This window comes from Antechinus flavipes, chromosome 2 (genome assembly GCF_016432865.1).
Source record: "Antechinus flavipes isolate AdamAnt ecotype Samford, QLD, Australia chromosome 2, AdamAnt_v2, whole genome shotgun sequence".
Taxonomy (NCBI): Eukaryota; Metazoa; Chordata; class Mammalia; order Dasyuromorphia; family Dasyuridae; genus Antechinus; species Antechinus flavipes.
In genome coordinates this window covers 314852736-314879528 of record NC_067399.1, presented here as the reverse complement: position 1 = coordinate 314879528, position 26793 = coordinate 314852736, and the positions used below count along the sequence as shown (strand labels likewise).

General features: G+C 32.9%; 1 protein-coding gene across 1 annotated transcript in view; it reads right to left on the bottom strand.

The window, feature by feature from the left end:
- SPTLC2 (serine palmitoyltransferase long chain base subunit 2) overlaps window positions 1-26793 on the bottom strand; it is a 154299-nt gene that overhangs the window by 109429 nt on the left and 18077 nt on the right. Inside the window, exon 2 of the mRNA XM_051977509.1 lies at window positions 3829-4023. Within this exon, the coding sequence (XP_051833469.1) occupies window positions 3829-4023 (195 nt within the window). The remainder of the gene's footprint in view (window positions 1-3828; window positions 4024-26793) is intronic.

Genomic DNA, 26793 nt, shown 5'->3' with positions numbered 1-26793 from the left:
AACAGAGAAATGGTGTTGAGGAAACAACTTCCCAGAAGAGATCAGGATGTGATAATAATAGCATGTAATTTGCATGTTATAATCAATCCCCTAGAACTGAATGGGCATTTAGCACCCAGTCTAATATTTTTTTAAAATCCTCCCTTGCCTTTCTCTGCCTCTCAAACAAAAAATACTTAGTATAGTAGAAAGAAGACTTCACTTTTTTGGATGAAGAAGACCTCACTTTGTATATCCTCTCTCAATCCTTATACAAAGTTGGGCCAGTTCATCTTAGTTTGTCATCTGTAAAAATGGGCCAATACTTTTGCTACTTATTTAAAGAATTATATAAATAGGACTTCTTATTATCCTGTGGCCTTTAAGAACTTTCTCTATTGATGATAATTTTTAGAATTTTTATGGCTAGTTTATCTTAAATCCAAAATAATGTTTTCATGATTAGTCAAAATTAAATGTTATAAAGATTTAGGCCTTTTTTTGGCGCTTTCTTTTTTCCCCCAATTCTTCTATTCCCTTCAAATTCATACCTTCGGGAAACATTTTCTGATTCACATCATGCTACTCAAATTACTTCTTTAATTTCACAACCTCAATATGAACATATGAATATGCTCACTTGAATCTTGCTTATAAATATAAAATCATATAATTAAACACCTTAAATTCAAGCTCAAACTGTATGATGTAAATTGCCTTTGCAACATTTCCAACAAATGTTCAATCAAAATCTCTAGTGAAGAGGAAATCATGACTTACACTAGGCAATCCATTCCAATTTTAACAGCATTAGCATTTAATAAGTTTTTTCTTATACATCTACCAATTATAGCTGCTTCCTAGTGCCATCAGACTGCTATTATTGATTCAATGTTTTCAGTCATTTTATCAAAGGCTAAAAGAAAAAAAAGCTTGCTTTTAATCAAGAGCAGAAAATGGGAAAAAAAAACACATAGCTGATATGTTTTTATCAGATACATTATCAAGCAAGTCAAAAAAACAAGTATTAGCTAGTCAAATTAAAAATTAAACAATTAAGTTTAAGGTAAGCATTCATTTAGTAAAAAAAGGCAACACAATAAGACCAGCTAAATTTTACAAATTTAAACTATAAATCCATGGTGGAATCTATTTGCTTTTTGGCTGACAAAAGCAATGATATAAGTTAATCACAATAGTACTAAACTAATACATGTTTATATTTCTTTTTTTAGTTAATCAGGCTTGGGTTTACAACTATAAATCTGTGGAAATCAGAGCTTATCTACTTCATTTACTTTAAAAAGCACTGTCTCTTTCCAATCCCTCTATTTTTGTCCGCCTGCATTTATTTCCTTCACAGGTTAATTATACATTATTTCAAAGTCTGATTCCTTTTGTGCAGTAAAATAACTGAATGGACATGTATACATATATTGTATTTAGCATATACTTTAACATATTTAACATGTATTGGTCTACCTGCCATCTGGGGGAAATAGGGGGGAAGAAGGGAAAAAACTGGAACAGAAGGTTTTGCAAGGGTCAGTGCTGAAAAATTACTCATGCATATATCTTGTAAATAAAAAGCTATAATTAAAAAAAAAAAAAAAAGCAGCAGCAGCACTGTCTCTTGTGATGGAAAATGCCATCCATATCCAGGGAAAGAATGGTACAGTCTGAATGCAGATTGAAGCATACTATTTTTCACTTTTTAAAAATCTGTTTTTTTTTTCTTTCTTGTCATTTTTACCTTTTTGTTCTCATTCTTCTTTCACAACATGATTAACATAGAAATATGTTTAACATGGTTACACATATGCAGCCTACATCAGATTGCTTGCTGTCTTGGGGAAGAAGGAACGAAAGGAGGGAGAAAAATTCAGAACTCAAAATCTTACAAAAAATGAATGTTGAAAGCCATCTTTTCCATCTAATAGGAAAAAAAATAAAATGCTATTAAGTACAAAGAAAACCTGTCTCATCCAAAGGAGAAGCTATCATTCTACCAAAATGGACACAACCCTGTTTTCTCCATGAGTGGCAATATACTTTTACAAATCCATTTATTCTTTTTCATATAATATGGTTTTGTAAAATATTCACAAATAAATGACAAACTCTTTGAAAGATCTTGTTCCCTATTTTGGGGGTAGTTTCAATGATATACCTTTAACCTTCAATTTCTAAAACAAGGATTTATGCATTTCATAGCATGCATTGCTAAATTCTTAAAATATAAATACCACTCAAATCAACCTACAACATGAAAAAAAATCTCTCTAATATACTTTCGCTATATAATTAAATTGAAGGCAGTTAATTGTAAACACTAGTGTGAACTTTTTTTTTGTTTCTTTCTCATGGTTTTTTCCTTTTTGATTTGACTTTTCTTGCACAATATAATGTTTAAAAGGATCGCACATATTTAACTTATATCAGATTACTTGCTATCTTGCAAAGGAAACAGGGAAGGGAGGAAGAAAGAAAAATTTGGAATGAAAAATCTTTCAAAAATGAACATTGAAAACTGTCTTTACATGTACTTGGAAAAATAAAATACTATCGAGAAAAAACAACACTATTGTGAAGACACAGCTGAATTAGGCCATAGGGCAAGGAAGCTCCCTTCAATACCCTGGGCCTCCCAGGAGAAATTTTGCTGGACATTCCTAGAGTTTATTATACATACAAAGAAGAGTTCCTTGATTGATAAGTTTACTTTCCCATTTGCCTTTCAAGAGATAGGGCTATAGCACTCAGCCATACTTTATGGCCAGCTGGTGATACTTACTGTGGGTGAGAAGCAAAAGGGAATCAAAATCCATTTGGGGCTGACAAGGAAATAGTAAAAAACAGGGGGAAATGGTAAGCCTGCATAAAATCAACAATATCAGTCTGAGTGTAAATCTGCTATATGTACTATTCTTTTATTTAACTTATCTTTATCTCTGTTTCTAATGAGAATTTTCATTTTTTCTGGACTACAGAGACTCCACAAGGAGCTATAAACTCCATGTCTTTAATTAAAAACCATGTCCATGCCTTTATTTTAAAGCAGCATCTTTCCTCATAAACATTATTAGATAAGACATACATGTTGGATTACAAACAACATAATAGTGTTGTTTCGTACTATGTTTACATGCAAATATGTAGTATTTCAAGCTACATTATGGACTAACCCAGCTGTTTTTGGACTGGCCAAGAAAATAAAATCACTAATATCATTGGGTTGTTTTTTTTTGGTTAGCCTAGGAACCCATCAATCATAGCTGGGTTTCAGGGGGAAAATATTCTAACAATTTACTTACAAATTAACTAATAAAATACAATTTATTTAACTGTGACAGTCTATTAGACATTTTCTATTTAGCTTTTTTTCTCCATTAGGTGTCATTAACTTTTTTATACCTTGACCAGTCTCCAAATGTTTTCATTTTATTGTATTTGGAATAATAAAACAGTCTTTGTAAAGTGTGATGACTGCATTAGCACCCTGGATACTTTAAAATCAGCCGGAGTCAGGATAAGCAAAAGTCCTTGATCTTTATTCTTTGTGGACATGAGAGGAATCTGGCAGGAGTCACTCTGGCTTTCTTATTCCACCCTTTAATCCCTCCTCCAAATCTCTCTATAGGCCAATAGATGGAGCCAGTACAGAATGGTGGGATGGGCCATTTTCCAAGCAAATGCTAATAGAGTATTGTCCAATTAGTAATTAGCCTTAAGTGCTTGCTTTTCCAACCCTCAATGCATTTGCTCAGTTTCAGCCCATTACAGTAAAAGCTAAGAAAAAAACAAATTCATAATTAACTTTCATTTCAGAATCAAAAAAAACTCATTTACCTTTTGCTCCTCTCTTTCTGTTGCATGGTGACACTTTTCAATTCTCCAGTGCCTCAAGAAATCACGAAGATATCCAAAGAGCGTGAGAACACCATATCCCACATATGTAAGCACAGCAACAAGCATTGGAGTTTCCTCAAAGGCTTCATTAAATGGTCTTTTATACAATCCACCATTTTGAGTAACATGATGAATCTAAGGATAGAAGTTAAATTTGAATTTAGAACTCATTTATAGCTCTATCATAATAAGAAAAGGATTTCAACTTAAAAGCAAAGTTCTAAAAAAACTACTAGGATATAACTTTAATTTTTTATAAGTAGAAGCTTTCTGGTCAAGATGGCAGACAGAAAAACAAAGGAAACAAGTTACTTTATATATTCCTTTAAAAAATGCTTTCATACACTTAATAGAATATGAGAAAAACAACAAAAAGTGTTCACTTAAAAATATTACAGAGCAATTCAAACAGCTAAGAAATAAACACAGAAGGAAAAAGAAAATAGTCTGAGACACATATTCAAGTTAATAACACAGGTAAGAAAATCACAGGCCTAAAGAAAAGAACACCACAAAGAAACTGAAGAGTTATAGGAAGACGTCCAAATGTAATGAAAAGATGCTTTACAAAAAAAGGGGGACTGGATAACATAGAGTGACATCTCTCTACCGCAAATCCTACGCAAATGCCAGTAGGTTCTTCTTTCCAAGGTTCCCTTCTCAGGCAAAAGTCAATCCCATCTCTATGGGAGAAACATTGAAACTCTAGTCCTGTGGCTCCATTCCTCTTGCTCTCTTTCCAGTGATCATGAGGTTCAGATTCTTCCAACTCTAACTTTACTTCCCAATAGGATCGATATATGGTCATACATACTGATTTAATGAGATGCAAGTTACCCTCCTTTCCCATCTCCAGTAAGCATGTAAGCTCCTTGAAGGAAGAAATAGTCTCTTAAGAAACATAGTAAGGGCTTATCACAGCTTTGCATATTTTTGTTGTTCAGTCATATTCTACCCTTAATAATTCCATTTGGGGTTTTCTTAGCAAATATTACCAAAGTGGTTTGCCATTTTCTTCTCCATCTCATTTTACAATGTGGAAACTGCAGCAAATGGGGTGAAGAGACTTGCCTAGGTCACATAGCTGGTATCTGAGACTAATTTGTGCTCAGGAAGATCAATCTTGACTCCAGGCTTTGCATTCTTTCCACTGTGCCATATAGTTAGTTGCCCTGCTTTTGCATATAGTAATTGCTTAATAAACACTTCTCTAATCATTATTGATCACAAAATAGAAAATTGATTACATCAAATTAAAAAGCCTTTGCACAAACAAAACTAATGCAAACAAAATTAGAAGGGAAGCAACAAACTGGGAAAACATTTTCACAGTTAAAGGGTTTTGATAAAGGCCTTTTTTCCAAAATATATAGAGAATTGACTCTAATTTATAAGAAATCAAGCCATTCTCCAATTGATAAATGGTCAAAGGATATGAACAGACAATTTTCAGATGATGAAATTGAAACTATTTATAGCCATATGAAAAGATGCTCCAAATCACTATTAATCAAAGAAATGCAAATTAAGACAACTCTGAGATACCACTACACACCTGTCAGATTGGCTAAGATAACAGGAAAAAATAATGACCAACATTAGAGGGAATGCGGGAAAACTGGGACACGGATGCATTGTTGGTGGAGTTGTGAACGTATCCGACCATTCTGGAGAGCAATCTGGAACTATGCCCAAAAAGTTATTAAACTGTGCATACCCTTTGATCTAGCAGTGCTACTACTGGGCTTATATCCCCAAGAGATACTAAAGAAGGGAAAGGGACCTGTATGTGCCAAAATGTTTGTGGCAGCCCTGTTTGTAGTGGCTAGAAAATGGAAAATGAATGGATGCCCATCAATTGGAGAATGGCTGGGTAAATTGTGGTATATGAATGTTATAGAATATTATTGTTCTTAAGAAATGACCAACAGAATGAATACAAAGAAGCCTGGAGAGACTTACATGAACTGATGCTGAGTGAAATGAGCAGAACCAGGAGATCATTATACACTTCAACAACAATATTGTATGAGGATGTATTCTAATGGAAGTGGATTTCTTTGACAAGGAGAAGATCTAACTCAGTTTCAACTGATCAAGGATGGACAGAAGCAGCTATACCCAAAGAAAGAACACTGGGAAATGAATGCAAACTGTTTGCATTTTGGTTCTTCTTCCCAGGTTATTTTTACCTTCTGAATCCAATTCTTCCTGTGCAACAAGAGAACTGTTCGGTTCTGCACACATATATTGTATCTATACTGTGACATATTTAACATGTAAAGGACTGCTTGCCAAAGGCAGTGGAGGGAGGTGGTGGAGGGAAGAAGGGGAAAATTCGGAGCAGAAGTCAGTACAAGAGACAATGTTGTAAAAAGTTACCCAGTCATGGGCTCTGTCAATAAAAACTTATAATTATTAAAAAATAAATAAACACTTCTCTATTCATTCAAAACACAAAGCAATTGGAAAACAGACAAATGAAAATAAAAGATCTCAAAAACATGTCACAATGTAGTATCACCAAATTACTGACATCCCGGATTTTTTTTTTAATTAAGCATTATATTCCAGGAAATAATAGGGGAGAAAAATTTTTTTAAAAGAATTAGAATAAATGAAGTGCAACTAGATGTCACAGTGGATAGAGTACCAGCCCTTGAGTCAGAACCTGAAAACAAATCCTGCCTCAGACATAACACTTATTAGCTGTATGACCCTTGGCATTTAAACCAAAGAAGAAAAAAAATTAGGAGAAATAAGCTATTAACTACAGAAAGAAAAAGTGAGCAAGATCTGGGGTAGGAAGAAACAAATATTCAATATGTCTATGCAAATTATATTCTCAGTGTCTTTCTTTATACAAAATAAGGGAAAATACTTTAAAAGTTTCTAGGAGGGAAAGTTGGGGGAAAAGGGAGAGGGGAACCACTCAGCAGGGAGCAAATAAAGAATCATTGTATTGGAGATATTGAACAGTTGGTTTTTAACTTTCAAAAGTTAAAAAAAAGTAGTGAAGCACAAATTATCCAGAGCAATTAGAAAATTAAATTTTCAATTAATTTTTTCTCTTCCTCTTTTCTTCTCATTCTCCTTTTCTTATATTTTTCTTTTTTTAAAACAGTATTTTTATTTTTCCAAATACATGCAAAGATTTGCATATATATGATTTTTTTTTCAACATTCACCCTTGCAAAACCTTTGTTCCAAATTTTTCTCCCTCTTCTCCCTTTCCTGTTCCCCAAGATAGCAAACAATCCCATATAGGTTAAACATGTGCAATTCTTTCCAAGCTTTTCTGAAATCAATCTGCTCATTGTTTCTTATAAAACAATAATATTCCATTACATTCATATGCCATAATTTAATTAGCCATTCCTCAATTAGTGGGCATCTACTCAATTTCCAATTCTTTGCCAATACAAAAAAGAAAGCTGGGGTTTCTGATAAAGACCTCATTTTTCAAATATACACAGAATTGAGTTAAATTTATAAGAATGTAAGCCATTCTCAAATTGACAAATTGTCAAAGGATGGGAACAGGCAGTTTTCAGATGAAGAAATCAAAGCTACCTATAGGTATATGACAAAGTGCTCTAAGTCACTTCTGACTTTAAAAAAATGCAAATTAATACAATTCTGAGCTATCTATCCCATAGGCTAATATGACAAAAAAAGAAAACTGAAAAATGTTAGAGAGAATGTGGGAAATGAGGATGCTAATGCACTGTTGTTATGAAATGATCCAACCTGGAGAGCAATTTGAACTATGCCCAAAGGGCTATAAAACTTTGCTTACTCTTTGACCCAGCAATACCACAACTAGATCTACGTCCCAAAGAGATCATAAAAAAAAAAAAAAAAGAAAGAAAAGAAAGGAATCTACATGTGCAAAAATACTGATAGCAGCCCTTTTTGAGGTGGCAAAATATTGGAAACTGAGGGGATTTCAATTGGAGAATGGATTAACAGATTGTTTTATATGAAGGTAATGGAATACTGTTGTACAATAAGAAATGATGAAGGAGAAGGTTTCAGAAAAACCAGAAAAGACTTGTACCAACAAATGCAAAGCAAAATAAGCATTACCAGTAAAACAGAGTAATAGCAACATAATGATGATTAATTATGAATGACTTAGCTCTTCTCAGCAGCACAATGATCCAAGACAATCACAAGGGATTAATGATGGAAAATGTGATCTACATCCAGGTAAAAAACTGATGGATTCTGGATGCAGATCAAAGCATTTTTTTTTCATTTTCATTTATTTTTTCATATTTATTTCCTCTTGGTCTGTGACTAATATGGAAACATATTTTATATGACAATTATAACCTATTCCAAATTGCTTACCATTTTATGAAGAGGAGAGAGAAAAGAAGGGAGAAAAATTTGGAACTTAAAATTTTGTAAAAAATGAATGCTAAAACTTCTCTATGTATAATTGGTGAAAAAATAAAATACTTATTTTAAAAGGGGGGAGGGGAAAAACATATTGTTAAGAACATATTCAGCCAGCAATTGTATTGATAAGCATATATGCCAAGATCAAAACAAAAATTTACCAGTTATGCCAAAATATTCACTGATACATTTTGTGTGTGTGTGTGTGTGTGTGTGTGTGTGTGTGTGTGTGTGTATTTTAGCAAAGCACTGGAAACAGCAATGCTCATGAGTTGAAAATCTATGGTACATGAACATAATTAAATACTTCTGACCTATAAGGAAGGATGAATATTTGAAGACATATAAACCAATGCACCGTAAAATAAGCAGAATCAGGAAAATTAGGGGATTACAATCATGTAAACAATATGCCCAAGAAAAAGGAATAATGCAGTATAATAACAATAAAAAAGTTTGGTATTGGAGCAGAGCTGAAAAAATGCAATTTCCTTCTTTAATTGAAAAGGAAGACTAGAGATGTGTAATTTTGATGTAGTTTGTTATAATTCAGATACAGTTAATGTATCCATTAGCTTTGCTTTACTGCTCCCTTCCCCTCCTCTTTTTTTCTTTGTTGACAAAGGATTTTTTGCTGGGGAAAGGAAGAAAAGGATGTATTTGGGAATAAATATGATGTAAAAATGAAAGGCATAAATAAAAACAAGATAAAAATTTAGGAATAAAAACTTTTTAATAGAATCCCTATTTGGAATTTTCTAATCTAATAAAATCCTTGAAATTAAAAATGAAGGGGTAGGGGAAAAGCTGTATACACATGTAAAATAAGTTGGATAGACATCAGAGAGAGTAGATGTAGCTATACTAATATAGAAGGAATAGTATAATTTTTCAGATATTCAAAGAATTCACACAATTGAAGCAAGGAAATAGAAATACAACCTATATAACCTAAATGCACTAAATTAAAGATCTAGAGATTCTGATGCAAGAAGACAAACTTTACCTCATAGATACCACCAAGACTTCATGAAATGAAACCCATGACTAAACTATGGCTGTAAAAGGGAACACTCTATTAAAAAACAATAGGACTAATAGATCCAAGTTTTCACATATTCCTCTAAATCCTTCATATCCTTTTTTTATAGGGTATTAATATTCCATTATTCATATATCACTATTTGTTTAACTATTCTTCAATCTACTTTGTTTTCACTTCTTTGCTATTATAAGAAGAGATATGGTGAATATTTTGGTGAAAATGGACATGTCTTTGACTTCCTTAAGACATAAGTCTAAGAAAGGCCAACTCAGATTTTTAAGAGATGTACAAAAAATGAAAGCAAAATCAGATAACAGGGTAAACACAAAAGTGTGGCACGGTTCCATAAGAACAGTATCAATAATTTTCAATGCTTGGCATAAGAAGAACTAAGAAGTACTACAACTTGTAAAAAATTTTAAAATATGCTGAAGAAAAAGATCAAATAAGGAATAAGATCACTGTTCACATAGACAAGTCAAAGATATTCAATTTTAATTTATTTTTATGTTAAGGAGAATCTCCAGACTGGGAAAAAAAAACTGAAAGCATGACTAGTTAGGAGTTGAAAAAACAACATTAATGGAGAAATGTTAAAAGAGCAACCCTACTTGGCCTAGATGAATCTGTCATCAGATCCAAATATATTATATCCTAGGAAATTGAAAGAAATGACAAGTATGATTGCTGAGCAGTTAAAGATCTGACAGTAAAGCTACCAAGGCCCTGGTTTTTTATAAAAAGGAAGAGAATGGGATATATAAACTGTAAGCTAGTGACAATTAGCATTTATTAAGCACAATCCCAGCTTTTGGAATAACAATTCATTATTTGACAAAAACTGCTGGGAAAAGTGGAAATTAGTATGGCAGAAACTAGGCATTGAGCCATAACACTGTACACTAAGATAAGATAAAAATGGGTTCATGATCTAGGCATAAAGAATGAAGATTATAAATAAATTAGGATAGTTTACCTCTCAGATCTGTGGAGGAGGAAGGAATTTGTGACCAAAGAAGAATTGGAGGTCATTATTAATCACAAAATAAAAAATATTGATTATATTAAATTTTAAAACTTTTGTACAAATAAAACTAATGCGGACAGGATTAGAAGGGAAACAATAAACTGGGAAAACATTTTTATAGCTAAAGGTTCTGATAAAGGCCTCATCTCCAAAATATAGAGAGAATTGACTCTAATTTATAAGAAATCAAGTCATTCTCCAATTGATAAATGGTCAAAGCATATGAACAGATAATTCTCGGGGGAAGAAATTGAAACTATTTCTATCCACATGAAAGGGTGTTCAAATAATTATTGATCAGAGAAATGCAAATTAAGACAACTCTGAGATACCACTAAATACCTCTCAGATTGGCTAAGATGACAGGAAAAGATAATGACGAATGTTGGATTAGTGGGAAAACGGTAACTGATACATTGTTGGTGGAATTGTGAATGGATCCAAGCATTCTGGAGAGGAATTTGGAACTATGCTCAAAAAGTTATCAAACTGTGCATACCCTTTGACCCAGCAGTGTTACTACTAGGCTTACATCCCAAAGAAATCTTAAAGAAGGGAAAGGGACTGGTATGTGCTAAAATGTTTGTGGCAGCCCTGTTTGTAGTGGCTAGAAACTGGAAACTGAGGGGATGCCCATCAACTGGAGAATGGTTGAGTAAATTGTGGTATATGATTATTAAGAAATATTATTGTTCAATAAGAAATGACCAACAGGATGATTTCAGAGAGGCCTGGAGAGGCTTACATGAACTGATGCTAAGAGAAATGAGCAGCACCAGGAGATCATTATGCATGGCAACAAGAAGACTATACGATGATCAATTCTGAGGGACGTGGCTCTCTTCAACAATGACAGGATCCAATTCAGTTCCAATTGATCAGTAATGAACAGAACCAGCTACACCCAGTGAAAGAACTCTGGGAAATGAGTATGGACCACAACATAGCATTTCCACTCTTTCTGTTATTGTTTGTTTGTATTTTTGTTTTTTTCTTCTCAGGTTATTTTTACCTTCTTTCTAAATCCAATCTTTCTTATGCAACAAGATAACTGTATAAATATGTATACATATACTGTATTTAACATATCCTTTAACATATTTAACATGTAAAGGACTACCTGCCATCTGAGAGGGGAGGAGGGGGGTAGGTGAAGGGAAGGAGGGGGAAAGTTAAAACAGAAGTTTTTGCAGGGTCAATGGTGAAAAATTACCCATGCATATGTTTTGTATATAAAAAGCTATAGTAATTTTTTAAAAAAATGTTTATTAAGCACCAACAGTATTCCAAGGACCCTGATAATCATTGGATTATATATATATATATATATATATTTTTTTTTTTTTTTTGACTGATGCAACTGGGGGTAAGTGACTTGCCCAGAGTCACACAGCCAGGAAGTGTTAAGTGTCTGAGACCACATTAGAACTCAGATCCTCCTGACTTCAGGGCTGGTGCTCTCTCCATTGCGCCGCCTAGCTGCCCCTGGATGGTATTCTTAATTGGTCTCCCTGCCCAAGTCTTTCCCAATGCCAAACATTCCTCTATTCAGTGTCAAAACAGTTTTTCTAAGACAGATCCAAACATATAACTTCTTCCCTGATCAATGCTCCATTGACTTCCTATCATTTCCAAGATCAAACAAAAGTTCCTCTATTTGACATTTAGAACTTTTCATTACCTGGTCCCTTGCTATCTTTCCAATCTTCATTAAAATTACTCCTCTTCACACATTCTGCAATCCAGTTACATGAGCAATTCTTTAAATATAATTGTCCCTTTCCCATTTCTGTACCTTGGCAATGGCTATCTCTACATCTTAAAAATGCTATTTCCTTTACTCCCTCCCACTTCTGAAGTTTCCCCCTGGCCTTCCATCCACTTCCTACAGAAGGCCTTTTTGGGTCTCTCTCTCCCACATACTAATTCCTTCTATTTTCAGATTACCTTTACATACTCTGGATGTATGTTACATATACCTAGATATTCAAATATCATCCCCTGTCCATGAGAATGAGAACATATACATAATACAAAGACAAATATTGCATGCAGGATTTCATATGGGCATGAAGGGACTCAGCATTTTTTCATTGTTCATTCATTAAATTCTATTCTGATAAATACTCAGAACTCAGTTTTGTGTAAATTTTAATGTGTTTATTCAGAAGAGAAATAAATAAACATACCTAATTAAGAACCAAATTTCACATGAAACCTTTAGTGAATGGGCCCTACTATGATGCCTCATTGTTACTTAGAGGTAACCTATAGTCTTGAACACCATGTCTACAAAAGAGAAAGCCTTATATTTTCTACCAAGATGTGAAGATTGTGCACATGGTTGGTATCATACTGAGTCTGCCTCCTGTGACATACTGTGTCTGTCTCCTTATGCAAGAAACTCAGCACCAACAGCCTATTTATTTTGCAATGAATTCTTTGACCATGGCGATCCATGAAACAAAGAAAAATATGAAACAGTCCTCCAGTCGTCCTCCTTCTAAAGTGCAGTGACATTAGAAGAGTGATAGAAAAAGGAGCAGAGAGTACCAAGAATCATCTAGTTTTTGGTGCAACTAAGTATCTGATTTGACTACTCATCATCAAAATGTGATATCCATGTCCAATGAGCAACAAATGAACACATTACTAAAGGATCAAAATCATGTTAATTTCGACAATCTCAATATATACAAGCTTTAAGACAAAAAAAGTTGTAGTAAAATAGAAAAACGGCTATAAAGTTCTCATTTCAAAGACAAATAAAGAAGTTAGCAAGAATAGCTTGTACTGTGTATTTTCAGTCAACAAGAAACATCATTTCACAGAACACTTGGTCACTCTGTAATTCAAGAGGATTACCACAAAAATAATCCCAGCATATGTATCAAAATCTATTTCATAAGAAGAATTTTTAGAGAAATCCTATGAAGAACTCAATAAGAATCTCCTAATTCTATCAACACACACTCTGATACTTGTTGACATTAGCAAAAAGATAGGAATAGATAAAGACAATGAGAAATATTTGAAAATATATATTAGGTAAAAAGAACGGGAGGTCTCAAAGTCTTGTAGATTACACAAATACTTAATACTTACACACAACATGAATGTTGTATTCAATGAAAAAAAAATCATACTTGATATGCCATGCATCTAAAAATATCACCAAAAAAAACTATTTTAAAAAACAATAAATGATTTGTTACTGATAGAAGAGCCATTCCTAAATCAATTATTTGTATAGATAGGAGGGCATCTATGGGCAATGCTGGTTTGGAATATAAAATCACAAGTAAAATCTCAGAGAAATAAGATAAAAGATCACAAAAATGTTGTAAACATTTTTGTTTATAAAACTCATAAAACAGAGAAACACTAGAGCCTAAAAATAGGTTTTAAATGTTTAGTAAGAAACCCAACTGGGTAAAATCTTCTTGAGGGCATTTGAGGATGGAAATAGAAAGAGGTCAACAAAGAAAAGAAAAAATAATAAAGATAACAAAAGATTTTTATACTAAACCTCACCGTTAAGGAAAGGTGACCTACAATACTTGGATGATTAATACCACAGCCTACAGAAGTTACTATAAAGGAGGGAGAAAATGGCACAAAAGAGAATAAAATTAGATCAGTAAATGTACCCCAAGACGATTTCTGCTAAAGAAAACAATTTTTTAATTCTTTCTTTTTTTCCTCAATAGTATTCTATCTTTTCAAGTACACAGTAAAGATAAGTTTGAACATTCAATTCTGTCGACAATTTTTTTTCTACCTCCTTCTTTTACCTTCTTCCACAAGACAATAAGCAATCTGATGTTATACTTGTACAATCTTTTAAAACATATTTCCATATTTGACAGGTTGTGAAAGAAAAATCTAACCAAAAAGGGAAAAAAAAAAACAGTAAAAAGGTGAAAATGGTATGCTTTGATCTACATTCAGTCTACAGAGCCCTCTCTCTTTAGATGCTGATGGTAATTTTCATTTCAAGTTTATTGGAATGGTCTTAGATCCCCACATCGCTGAGAAGAGCTAAATCTATATTGTTGATCATCACATAATCTTGCTGTTATTGTGTACAATATTCTCCTGGTTCTGCTCATTTCACTTAGTTATCAGTTCGTGTAAATCCTTCCAAGCTTTTCTAAAATCAGCCTACTCTTCATTTTTATAGAACTAAAGTATTCAAATACTACAACTTATTCAGCCATTCCCAAACTGCTTGAGTACTACTCAACTTCAAATTCTTTGCCACTACAAAAAGAGGTACTACAAACATTTTTGTACACATGGGTCCCTTTCCCTTTTTTAATGATCTCTTTGGAATACAGACCCGGTAGTAACATTGCTAGATAAAATTTTATAGCTCTTTGGGCATATTTCCAAATTGCTTGGAGGAAACAATTTTAAAAGCATTAAGGAAATGATCCATAAGATAGCTGAAGAAAGAATGATTACTGAAAGGATGAAATTTATTAAAACAACAACAAAAACAAAAAATGACTGAGAAGACAGCAATAACAATAAATCTATAGATTTACTTTCCCTATCTATGAAATTTCTAAAGAATAATCTACATAGGCATAAAGAGCATCCTTGATTAGAGTATTCAAAGGAAATACGGATGATTTCAGAAAAATGTGGAAAGACTTACATGAACTGATGCATAGTGAAGTGAACAGAGTAGGAAAACATTGTACACAGTAACAGCAATATTGTTCAATCAAGAGTTGTAAATTACTTAGCTATACTCAACAATATAACGATCTGACAATTGCAAAGGACTAATGATGAAGATCTGCCTCCAGAGAAAGAACTGATATTGAATACAGACTCAAGCATACTATTTTTCACTTTCTTCCCTTCATTTTTTTGAGTCTTCTTGTACAAAACAAATAATATTGAAATGTTTTATATAACTGCACATGTATAACCTATACCTGATTGCTTAATCTCTCAATGAGGATATTGGGTAGGGAAGGGAGAAACAGAATTGGGAACTTGAAACTTTAAATAAAAATGTTTTAATTTTTTTTTTAAAAGAAGGAAATAGACAAGAAATATTATATAGTAGACCACCATAACATGAATGAGTAAGAGATAAAAAGAATGCATGGTCTGCAATGTATTTATTATTTATTGACAATAAAAATTTTTTAAAAAGCATTTGATTCAGTAGAGTAAAATGCTTTATTAAAAACTCACTCCCCAAAATAGCATCTCCCCATAAAAGTTTCCTGCATAAAAATAAAAAAACAAGTCCTTGAAAAACACAAGAGACAACATTGTACAATGACACTTTGATCACAATAACAAGAAAAGCATACAGACTGTAGAGCCTCTTGGATAAGATCCAAAAACTCAAAAGAATTTGGCCTTATCATGTATACAGGAAAAACCAAGTATATGAAAAATATTTGTTGAAACAGGCAGTTTATTGCACAGTTGAGCTATTATTTTAAAGATATTCTGAAAAGCAATCTGAAACAATGCCCTAAAAGAAAATAAAATTATGCCACAATATATCAGGTCTATATCCCAAAGAGATCAAAGAAAAAAAAAGAAGAACCATTGTTGGAATCCTTACTAACTGCTAACTAATTAGAGTTGATCTAATCTTACAAGAAGATGTTTTGGGCAGAACCTGAAACAAGGTACTAAGTAGAACTACCCATAATCCCTCTCTCTGGAAGGAGCATAAATAGGCCAATGGGCCAGTCGAAGAGGTTCTGGAGAGGAAGACGCTACAAGTCGAGATTTCACCGGAATGACATGAAGACTGGAGCTGGCTGGAGGCTGAAGAAAAGCAGAGGCAGAGGCTGAAGGACCAGACCTTTGGATTTAAAGACATTTGGAGAGAGCTCTTGGAACCAAGCAGAGAGATAGGCCTCTAAGCTAACAGGGCTAATAAAAGATCTGAACTTTTATCACCTGGCTGCGTTTTGAGAAGAAAAAGCTCACAACAAACCATATGTACAAAAATATTCATAGCAACTCTTTTCAGAGTACCAAAGAGCTAGAAACTAGAAAATATATATTAGTTGGTAAATAGTTTAACAAATTATGACATATGAATGCAATATTAGTGAGCCATAAGAAATAATGAAATTTCAGAGAAACCTGGGAAGGCTTATATGAACTAATTCAGAATAAAATAAGCAGAACTAGGAAGCAATTTATACAGAAGCAACTGTGTAAAGAAAAAACAATTTTTGAAAGACTTAAGGAACATTAATTAATAATCAGTAACAAAATATGACCAAAACTAATAACTAACCTCAATTCCTGAGTACTAATGATAAAGCATATTGCCTACCTCCTGACAGATTACAGATTCAAGATATAGTTGTGTTTTTTTTTTTTAAATATATATAGCCAATGTTTTGTTTTTTGTTTAGGTTGACTATGCATGCTTGTTACAAAGCTTTTTGTCTTTTTCCAAATTAGAGATTTGTGGGAAGGAGAGTAAGATTAGATATAGGGTTCCCATTCCAAAATGAGAACAGAAGGAATAATAGAGAAATGGGTGACTTTGAAAATTACATGAATGCATTATATTCTTTAAAAAAATAAAAGTTCTTCCAGGAGAGTATTATACATCAAGATTATATACAATGTTCAATTCTGATGGACATGATTTTTTTCAATGAGATGAGAGACCGGTTCCAAAGATCTTGTGATGAAGAGAGCCATCTACACCCAGAGAGAGGACTGTGGGAACAGCATAGCATTTTCACTCTTTTTGTTCTTGTTTGCTTGCATTTTGTTTTCTTTCTCATTTTTTTCCTTTTTGAACTGATTTTTCTTATGCAGCAAGGAAACTGTATAAATATGTATACATTTGTTGAATTTGACATATTTCTAACATGTTTAACATATATTGGATTGCTTGCCATCTAAGAGGTGAGGGGAAAAATTTGGAACACAAGGTTTTGCAAGGGTCAATGCTGAAAAATTATCCATGCATATGTTTTGAAAATAAAAAGCTTCAATTAAAAAAAATAATAAAGTTCTTATGCCTAAAAGGCTAAAAATTAGGCATATCCTTTGACCCAGATGTCACTACTGGGTCTGTATTCCAAAAAGATCATATAAAAGGGGAAAGGACCCATAAGTGCAAAAACGTTTGTAGCAATTCTTTCTGTGGTGATAAGGAATTGAAAATTGAGTGGATGCTCCTCAATTAGAAAGTGGCTGAATGAGATGTAATACCTAAATGTAATGTAATACTTGTTCTATAAGAAATGATGAGCAGACTGATTTCAGAAAAGCCTGGAAATACATACATGAACTGATACTTATAGTGTTCTGGTTAGCTTTCTGGAGGTCTTGGGACCAGCCTTCGTTTCAGTAATCACCATGAGAACAGCCAAGGATAAAGTCCAAAAGTCTTTATTGTCTCCTTTAGTCTCCTTGCCTGGGGCCAGGGCTAATTTTCTGGAGGCCATTCACAACCACCTTGGTCTCAGTGAGGGAAAGAGGCCAGCCACCACAATGGTGAGAGATGGAGTGAATGTCTTCATCCAGTCCTTGTTGGCTCTTATATACTCTATTATAATTATATAATGACATCGTAGGTGTCAATCTTGTATAATTATATTAAGTACTAAGTATGTGTACTGAAGTAGAGAACTATTAATCACCACGCTAAACTAGATAACCGTTGTCTTATCAATTCCTCTGAGTTAATACCTTGTTTCAAGTAGGCTTCTCCAGAGTTCTGGCTCTCTACAGATACTGAATAAAATGAGCACAACAAAGCAAGATTATGTGATGATCAGTTATGATAGATTTAGCTCTTCTCAGCAATGCCGTGATCCAAGACAATTCCAATAGACATGAGATGGAAAATGCCATCTGCATCCACAGGGAGAAAATTATGTAGATTGAATGTGGATCAAAATGTACTATTTTCATCTTTGTTTTTTCTTTCTCATTTTTTTCCCCTTTTCTTTCTGATTTTTCTTTTCACAAGATGACAAATAAGGAAATATGTTTAAAAGGATTACACAAAGAATGTTTATGGCAGGTCTCTTTGTAGTGGCCAGAAATTGGAAACTGAGTGGATGCCCATCAATTGGAGAATGGCTGAGTAACTTGTGGTATATGAATATTATGGAATATTATTGTTCTGTAAGAGATGACCAGCAGGATGATTTCAGAGAGGCCTGATGAGACTTACATGAATTGATGCTGAGTGAAATAAGCAGGATCAGGAAATCATTATATACTTCAACAACAATACTATATGATGACCAATTCTGATGGACCTGGCCATCTTTAGCAATGAGATGAAACAAATCAGTTTCAATGGAGCAATAATGAACCGAACCAGCTACACCCAGTGAAAGAACTCTGGGAGATGACTAAGAACCATTACATAGAATTCCCAATCCCTATATTTTTGTCCAACTGCATTTTTTATTTCCTTCACAGGCTAATTGTACTATTTCAGAGTCTGATCCTTTTTGTACAGCAAAATTTTGGACATGTATACTTATTTTGTATTTAATTTATACTTTAACATATTTAACATGTATTGGTCATTCTACCATCTAAGGAAGGAGGAAGGGGGGGGAAGGGGGAAAGAGGGGAAAAATTCCAACAAAAAGTTTGGCAATTGTCAATGCTGTAAAATTACCCATGCATATAACTTGTAAATAAAAAGCTATTAAAAATTAAAATTAAAATTAAATTTGACAAGTCAAAAAGAAAAAAAAAAAAAAGGATTGCACATTTATAACCTAAATCAGATTGATTGCTCTCTTGGAGACAGGGAAAATAAGAGAGAGAAAAAAAATCTGGAACTCAAAATCTTACACAAATGACTGCTGAAAATTATCTTTACATGTATTTAGAAAAATAAAAACATGAAAAAATTAAATTAACTACTAAAAAATAAACTTGAAATGGAAAATGCCCTCGGCATCTAGAGAAAGTATTATGGAGACTGAAAGAAGATCAAAGTATACTATTTTCACCTCCTCCCCTTTTTAGTGGTTTTTCCCTTTTGTTTTGATTTATCTTTCACAACATGACTAAGACGGAAATATGTTTAAAATGATTGTACATCTATAATCTATCAGACTGCTGCCTTAGGGAAGGAAGAGGAAAAAAACTGGAATTCAGAATCTTACAAAAATATGTTGAAAACTATCTTTGCATATAACTGGAAAAAATGAAATATTATTTAGTGAAAAAAATGAAGACTATAAGCAACAACAACAAAAAAAGAAAACAAAGCTCTATATAATAGAGACCTTCAGTTTCATGTAAAATCCTCTCCTATTCTATAGTACAAATAGAAATTGTTATTTTATTTCATGCTAAGTTCAGACTTTTTAAAAATCCAACAAAAAAAGAATGAAAATAAACCAAATGAAGGTTTATTTCCAGATTACAATATGAACTTAAATGAACAACATATAAAGCTTATCCATAAGTATATATACTTTGGACAGACATTATATAATTTGGGCCTCAAATTAAAAAGAAAAATGTGAGTATCCTGGACAGTCTTCAGCAAACTGCAAAGCTCCTTTGATGGTATTAAATCATCATCATAATTGGAAACATAGAATCACTAAAGGAAACATACACATTGATGAAATCACAGATCTATTTGAGTGTAAGCACCAGCATCTAGGGGACAGAAAACCAATATGGAGAAAGACCTGAGCTCCAGTTCTACCTATGATTCAAAATGGCTATGTGATGCTGGGTAAGATATATAGCCTCTTGATGCCCTTAGGGAACTCTCTAAAAAAGCCTATTTCAGAATAGCTGTGAATCTATAATGATAGAGAGAATTTTATTAGCAACAGTTCCCAAAACCAGTGACATCATGGGCTGGGGCAAGAGAAAAAAATTCAATTTAAACATTAAGATCTAATCAGCACAGTCTTCTTTCATATAGAAAAAGCACATAAATAACATTTATTAAATTGCTTGCCTTCTCAATGAACAGGGATTAGGGAAAATGGGAGAAAATATGAACTCAAAGTTGTAAAAAAATGAAGGTTAAAAATGTTTTTACATGTAATTCGGAAAAAACAAAATATTAAAAATTTTTAAACAAGAAAGAAAGCACATAAGCTATACGTACCTCTACCAGATAGGAAGATAAACATCACAATAAAATCCCAAATTCAGAGAAAGGGAAAAAAGATCAAAAGGAAAGGAAACCAAAGGAAACAAAAGAAAAAATTGTCACAGCAGTGAGCAACTGTAATGCTGTCTCTATAAATTGAAATAAGTTTCAGTTCTATGAGCAACTGTAATGCTGTCTCTATAAATTGAAATAAGTTTCAATTCCTAATCTGGGAAAGAGTAAAACACCTCCATCATTAGTTTTAATGGAATTTTAATTGTCAAATATTAATGTACACCTTTGAGTTAATATCTTAGCCACAATGCACCCCTCTTTTTCCTTTCTGTTTAAAGAGAATTTACATTTGTGAGGTATTTACTGCAGAAGGGATATATATATATTGACTGTACATTTCCAGCTGGGCAACAGAAAAATATTGTGAAAATTTATTTAGGAGGAAAGAAATGTGATTTCCTGTTTTCTTTGGAGACCTGACAAACACTAATAGAAAACAAACAAAAAAGACACATAAACCACACACTAAGGATATACAGATATTCTACCGATGCATATAGTAGAATATTAAGGGATTGTGGGGAATAAAATTCCCACAATGGTATTTGTCTAGAAAATTACCTGTACTATTGGCTAGAATGACAAGGAAAGATAATGCAGAATGTTGGAGGGGATGTGGAAAAACAGGGACACTGATACATTGTTGGTGGAATTGTGAACACATCCAGCCATTCTGGAGAGCAATTTGGAACTATGCTCAAAAAGTTATCAAACTGTGCATACCCTTTGATCCAGCAGTGTTTCTATTGGGCTTATGTCCCAAAGAAATACTAAAGAAGGGAAAGGGACCTGTATGTGCCAAAATGTTTGTGGCAGGCCTGTTTGTAGTGGCTAGAAGCTGGAAAATGAATGGATGCCCATCAATTGGAGAATGGTTGAGTAAATTGTGGTATATGAACATTATGGAATATTATTGTTCTGCAAGAAATGACCAGCAGGATGAATACAGAGAGGACTAGTGAGACTTACATGAACTGATGCTAAATGAAATGAGCAGAACCAGGAGATCATTATACACTTCGACAATGATATTGTATGAGGACATATTTTGATGGAAGTGGATTTCTTTGACAAAGAGACCTAACTGAGTTTCAATTGATAAATGACAGACAGAAGCAGCTACACCCAAAGAAAGAACACTGGGAAATGAATATAAACTGCTTGCATTTTTGTTTTTCTTCCCGGGTTATTTATACCTTCTGAATCCAATTCTCCCTGTGCAACAAGACAACTGTTAGATTCTGCACACATATATTGTATCTAGGATATATTGTAACCTATTTAACATGTAAAGGACTGCTTGCCATCTGGGGGAGGGGGTGGAGGGAGGGAGAGGAAAAATCGGAACAGAAGTGAGTGCAAGGGATAATGCTGTAAAAAATTACCCTGGCATAGGTTCTAGCAATAAAAAGTTATTAAAAAAAAAAAAGAAAAGAAAAGAAAATTACCTGTACTGAATATTAAGCAGAGTATTATCAGAAAGGAGAAATATTTGGGGGAGAAAAAAAGGTGAAGTGGAAATCTAGTTGAGAAAAAAAGGTGAAGTAGAAATGCAATTAAGGATAATGACATTGAACAAATTCAAATCTGGTAGCCCAAAAAGGAATTTTATGGATGTAACAATCTTTAAACCTATTTGTAAGTCTTGTCCATTTCTCCCCAAAAAGCTAAAACTCAAGAATTTTCAGGTAGTGAAAAATAAGTTTCTCCCACAGGATTTACAACAGAATGAGATGGAAAGAATCAATAGATCTAAAGGTCTATGAATGAATAAGGCAGTGGAAATTGATAAAAGATGGTTACAAAACTGGGAAATGTGAATGTGTTTGTATTTATGTGTGCAAATGAGGACAAATTTCATTTATTTCTGAAGAAAATATGTTACAGTAAAAATTTTACCAACTGTCTTAAACATACTACATTGAATATCAGATTAAAACTTCTTTTGCTTTTAAAGACTCAATTAAATAAATCAGTAACAAGGCAGACAATTTGCAGAGGCCCAGCAATCTCTAGTCAACTGATGTGTTGCAGATTTATGTTTCAGGAATGTTATGGGTGGAACTCTTTACAAGATATCAATGCTGATTTGAGACACACCCACATTAGCACTACCAACTAAATTAATACAGTTGGCCTATTAAAGAAGAAACTATTAGGTTGTTTTTAAAGATTTTGAAACTCAGTTCAAACGTCATAATTTAAGGATACTTATATGTTAATAAAAAAAAATGAGATTAAGTGCATGTTTAAATAAGTTTCGTTACTTTATAGTCATTTCTTATAGTAATAGGCAATTTTTAAAAATCCATCAAGCCAAACTGGAAAAAAATTGTGAAAGAAACTGATCTGCTTATTTATGAGGATAAGAAATTTTAAAAAGAAAGCTATCTGCAAGGATCAGCTCTAGTCCTAACCCACATCATCCTTTAATCAAAGTTAAAGTGATAGTATAATTTATATGTAATAATAACAATTCAATTGAGTGAGATCATAAATATTTTGAAAGCTCTCTCATTTAGAACCTTAAGATTATAAGATTTACAGCAGGAAGAGATTTTAACTAAGATTTCTAGTGTAAAGACCACATTTTACAAATGATGAAAGTTGGGTCCAAAATGAATTGGCCATCATGGTCACATGGACATAAACAGCAGAGCTGAAATTTGAACCCAGATCCTTTGACTCCAACTTCAGTGTTCTTTCTATTTCATGTTGTTTGGTTAGAGAAACAAAGTAACATGTTCAGAAAACTAAATGCCTTTTAACCTCTTGAAAAACTATTTGTTAAATGTAGTAATCTTCAAATGTTTTTGTCACTTGTTCTAACTCTCTAAATGCTATATATAGTACTTTACAGTATATAGGTTATTTTCACATATAATATCTCATTTAATTCTCATCAGAAGACCAAGTAGTAATACTACTAATTATTTATTTAAAACAAAAACAGACAAGAAAATGGAGTTGCAAGATGTTAACTGACTTGCCCAAGGCTACTCAGCTATCTCTTAGTTTCAAATGAATTGTTACCAAAATACAGAACAGAAAAGGGACATCACACACATATTCTTTATCCAGAGAATAATTTGTGAGAATTGAAATTGTTCAAATACTTTTTCTTACAAAAGAACAAATCTCAGAGCAAAACTGATTTCATTAATTATTTAGGAAAATTCCTTGAGATTATGAAGAAAAACAAATTAAAGTCAATCTGGCATCACACTTTTCCAAGTGAAAAAAACAAGACTAGTAATATTTTTGTCAACATTTGGCAGTGACAAAAAATGTTAGATCATTCCCAAAATATAATTTATGGGAAGAATCCCTGACAGAATTTTACAGATATAGGGAATAAGAGAAGAACATAAGCTCTTTAAAAGCAGAAAAAAAAATTTTTTTACAAAGACTTTTTTGTGTTGATAAGTCTGCCTAGCAGAGCATTCTACACATATAATAGGCTCTTTAAAAATGCTGAACTGAAGATTTCAGAATTTCTAAAAACTGAAGTAAATTCCTTTGACATACTTGGTTTGTGTGTTTGCAATACTTGAAAGAACAGCCACAAAAACCAAAGGAAAAAAATTTTTAAATATATTTGAAAAGCATATTTTTAAATTTTTAATAACAAATGATCTAAGTAGTATCACATCTTCTAAGCAGAGATCACAAAGTAAGAACGCTTAGGTTTACTTTTTAGTTCTTATATTTTCTAGCTATGGAATTCCTAGGCAAGTCACTCAAAAGGTTCCATCTCAGTTTTTCATCTGTGAAGTAGGGATAATAATACATATTACCAGCCACCTCTAAGGTTGCTATAAAAAAAATTATGTTATATGCCCCTAAGACCTATGATTAAGTAATCATTATCATGACATGCTAAAAGCCACATCTATAAAAAGAGAATTAATAGCCAAAAGTAGTTTCCTTCCAAAAAGGAACACGAGCAGAAATAGTCTAGAGAACTCATTACATTTTTCTTATTTAGGCCAGACTAAGAGAAAATACCTTATATTTCTTTGGTCTTTTACAATTTGCAGAACACTTTACACAAATATTTTATTTATTTTTACTTTTAAAACTGTCTATAATTATATCTTGAAATGACAATTCTGGTAAAAGGGAATAATGAAATGGAATTATAAAAGACATTTATTAACTCTAAGGTATAGATGAATACTACAATTGTTTCTCAGACATATTTTTGTGATTATTTTCTGAACTATCAAACTTTCTTCACTTAATAGTCTTAAAAATGCTATCTGTAGGCACACAAAAGGAAACAAGCAACAATAAAATAAGGATGAAAATTACTGAAGAGTGTGAAGCAAAGATTTCCTTTATTATAGATAGAAATGATCACTCTGTTTTAAAGTTTTTTATATTAAAGGAAAGAGAAAAGGAGTAGGCTAGACTCTTATCTCTAACATATTAACTAGCTATATGATCCTCACCCCTCACTTGTCACTTGTCCCCTGAGAGCCCCTAGGCAGCCATTTGTTAAAGAGCACATACCAATATGCATTGGTAGGGGAAGTTTTTTCATCACTAGATACCTACACCAAAGAAATCACAGGTTCATGTATATAAATGGCACATAGATGTGTATACATATCATAAACATCCATATATATTTATAATAAAAGCATAATGATAAGATGCGGAAAAGGGCACCTTAAGATAAATCACTAAAGTTAATCTGGAAAAGTGGGTAGCAATGGAAAATGTATCACCTAAGCTCCACAAATATAAGAAATCAAATAGAGCAAAGTGTGTGTGGAGTGTGAGTCAGGAAGATTTCTCTTGGTGAGTTCAACTCTAGTCTTAAACAAGTACTTACTAGCTGTGTGATCTTGAGCAAATCACTTTAAGCCTGTTTGCCTTAGTTCTAAATCTGTAAAATGAATTGGAGAAGGAAACAGCAAAGCACTTCAGTAAAAGAAAATTCCAATGGAGTCATGAAGAATCAGACATGACAGAAAAACTCAAAAACAACAATACATGCAAAGCACTATGATATAGGATCCTACAATCTACTCTGGCTAGGGGAAGAAGGTAAATAGATAAACAAATATGATATCAGAGGGAAATGCAAAGGAAAGATGTAGGCAAACTTCAAGGAGAAATTTGGGAAGGGAAAAGATTATTTTTACTCCAGAGAGAATATTTAAGTCAATCAGTACATCAAAAAGCATTTATTAATAAACTAAGAGATGCACAGCATTGATCCAGGGGTCCTAAAACTATGGCCCGTGAGCCAGATGCGGCAGTTGAGGACATTTATCCCCCTCACCCAGGGCTATGAAGTTTCTTTATTTAAAGGCCCACAAAACAAAGTTTTTGTTTTTACTATAGTCCGGCCCTCCAACAGTCTGAGGGACAGTGAACTGGCCCCCTATTTTAAAAGTTTGAGAACCCCTGGATTAGGCATTAGTGATTCAAAGATAAAGCAAAATACTCTCTTGTTATCCTTAAGGACCTTATACTCTATCAGGAGAAACAAAATACAGAAATCAATATAAATACATGATAATTTCTGAGTGTAGGGAAGAAGGCACTAGTAGCAAGGAAGAATCAGTAAAGACCACAAAGGAAAGATAGTGCTTGAACTGAACTTTGAAGCAAGCCAGAGATTCTATGAAGCAGAAGATGAAGAAAAGCATTCTATGCACAGGGAAGCCTTTGACATGGTAGAAAAGGGAGATGGAAAACTGTACAAAGGACAATAAGTAGGCCAGTTTGAATTAACCATAGAGTGTGTGAAGAGAAGTAAATGTAATAAATACAGAAAGGTGGGCTAAAGTCAGATTCTTGAGAGCTTTAAATATCAAATAAAAGAGTTTTCATTTTATCTTAAAGGCAATAGAGATCCAATGGAGCTTTTTGAGCAGAGAAGTAACATGGTAAGGCCTATGCTTTAGGAATATCACCCATGTAAATATTAAGATTGGATTGAAGAAGACAATTATAAGGCAACAGAGGTGGTAAGGGCCTGAACTAGATTGGAAGCTATGTGAATGGAGGGGTGACACAGAAATATTGTGGAAATAAAATAAAAAATGATTGGCAAAATAGTTTTTATATTATATTTTAATAATATATTTATATTATAACATATTAACTTATATACTTATATATAATTTATACATTTCTAAATTACACTATATATAATTTATTATTATATACTATATATGTTTTACATAATTATATGTATATTACATACATATATATGTTTTTATATAATTATATATT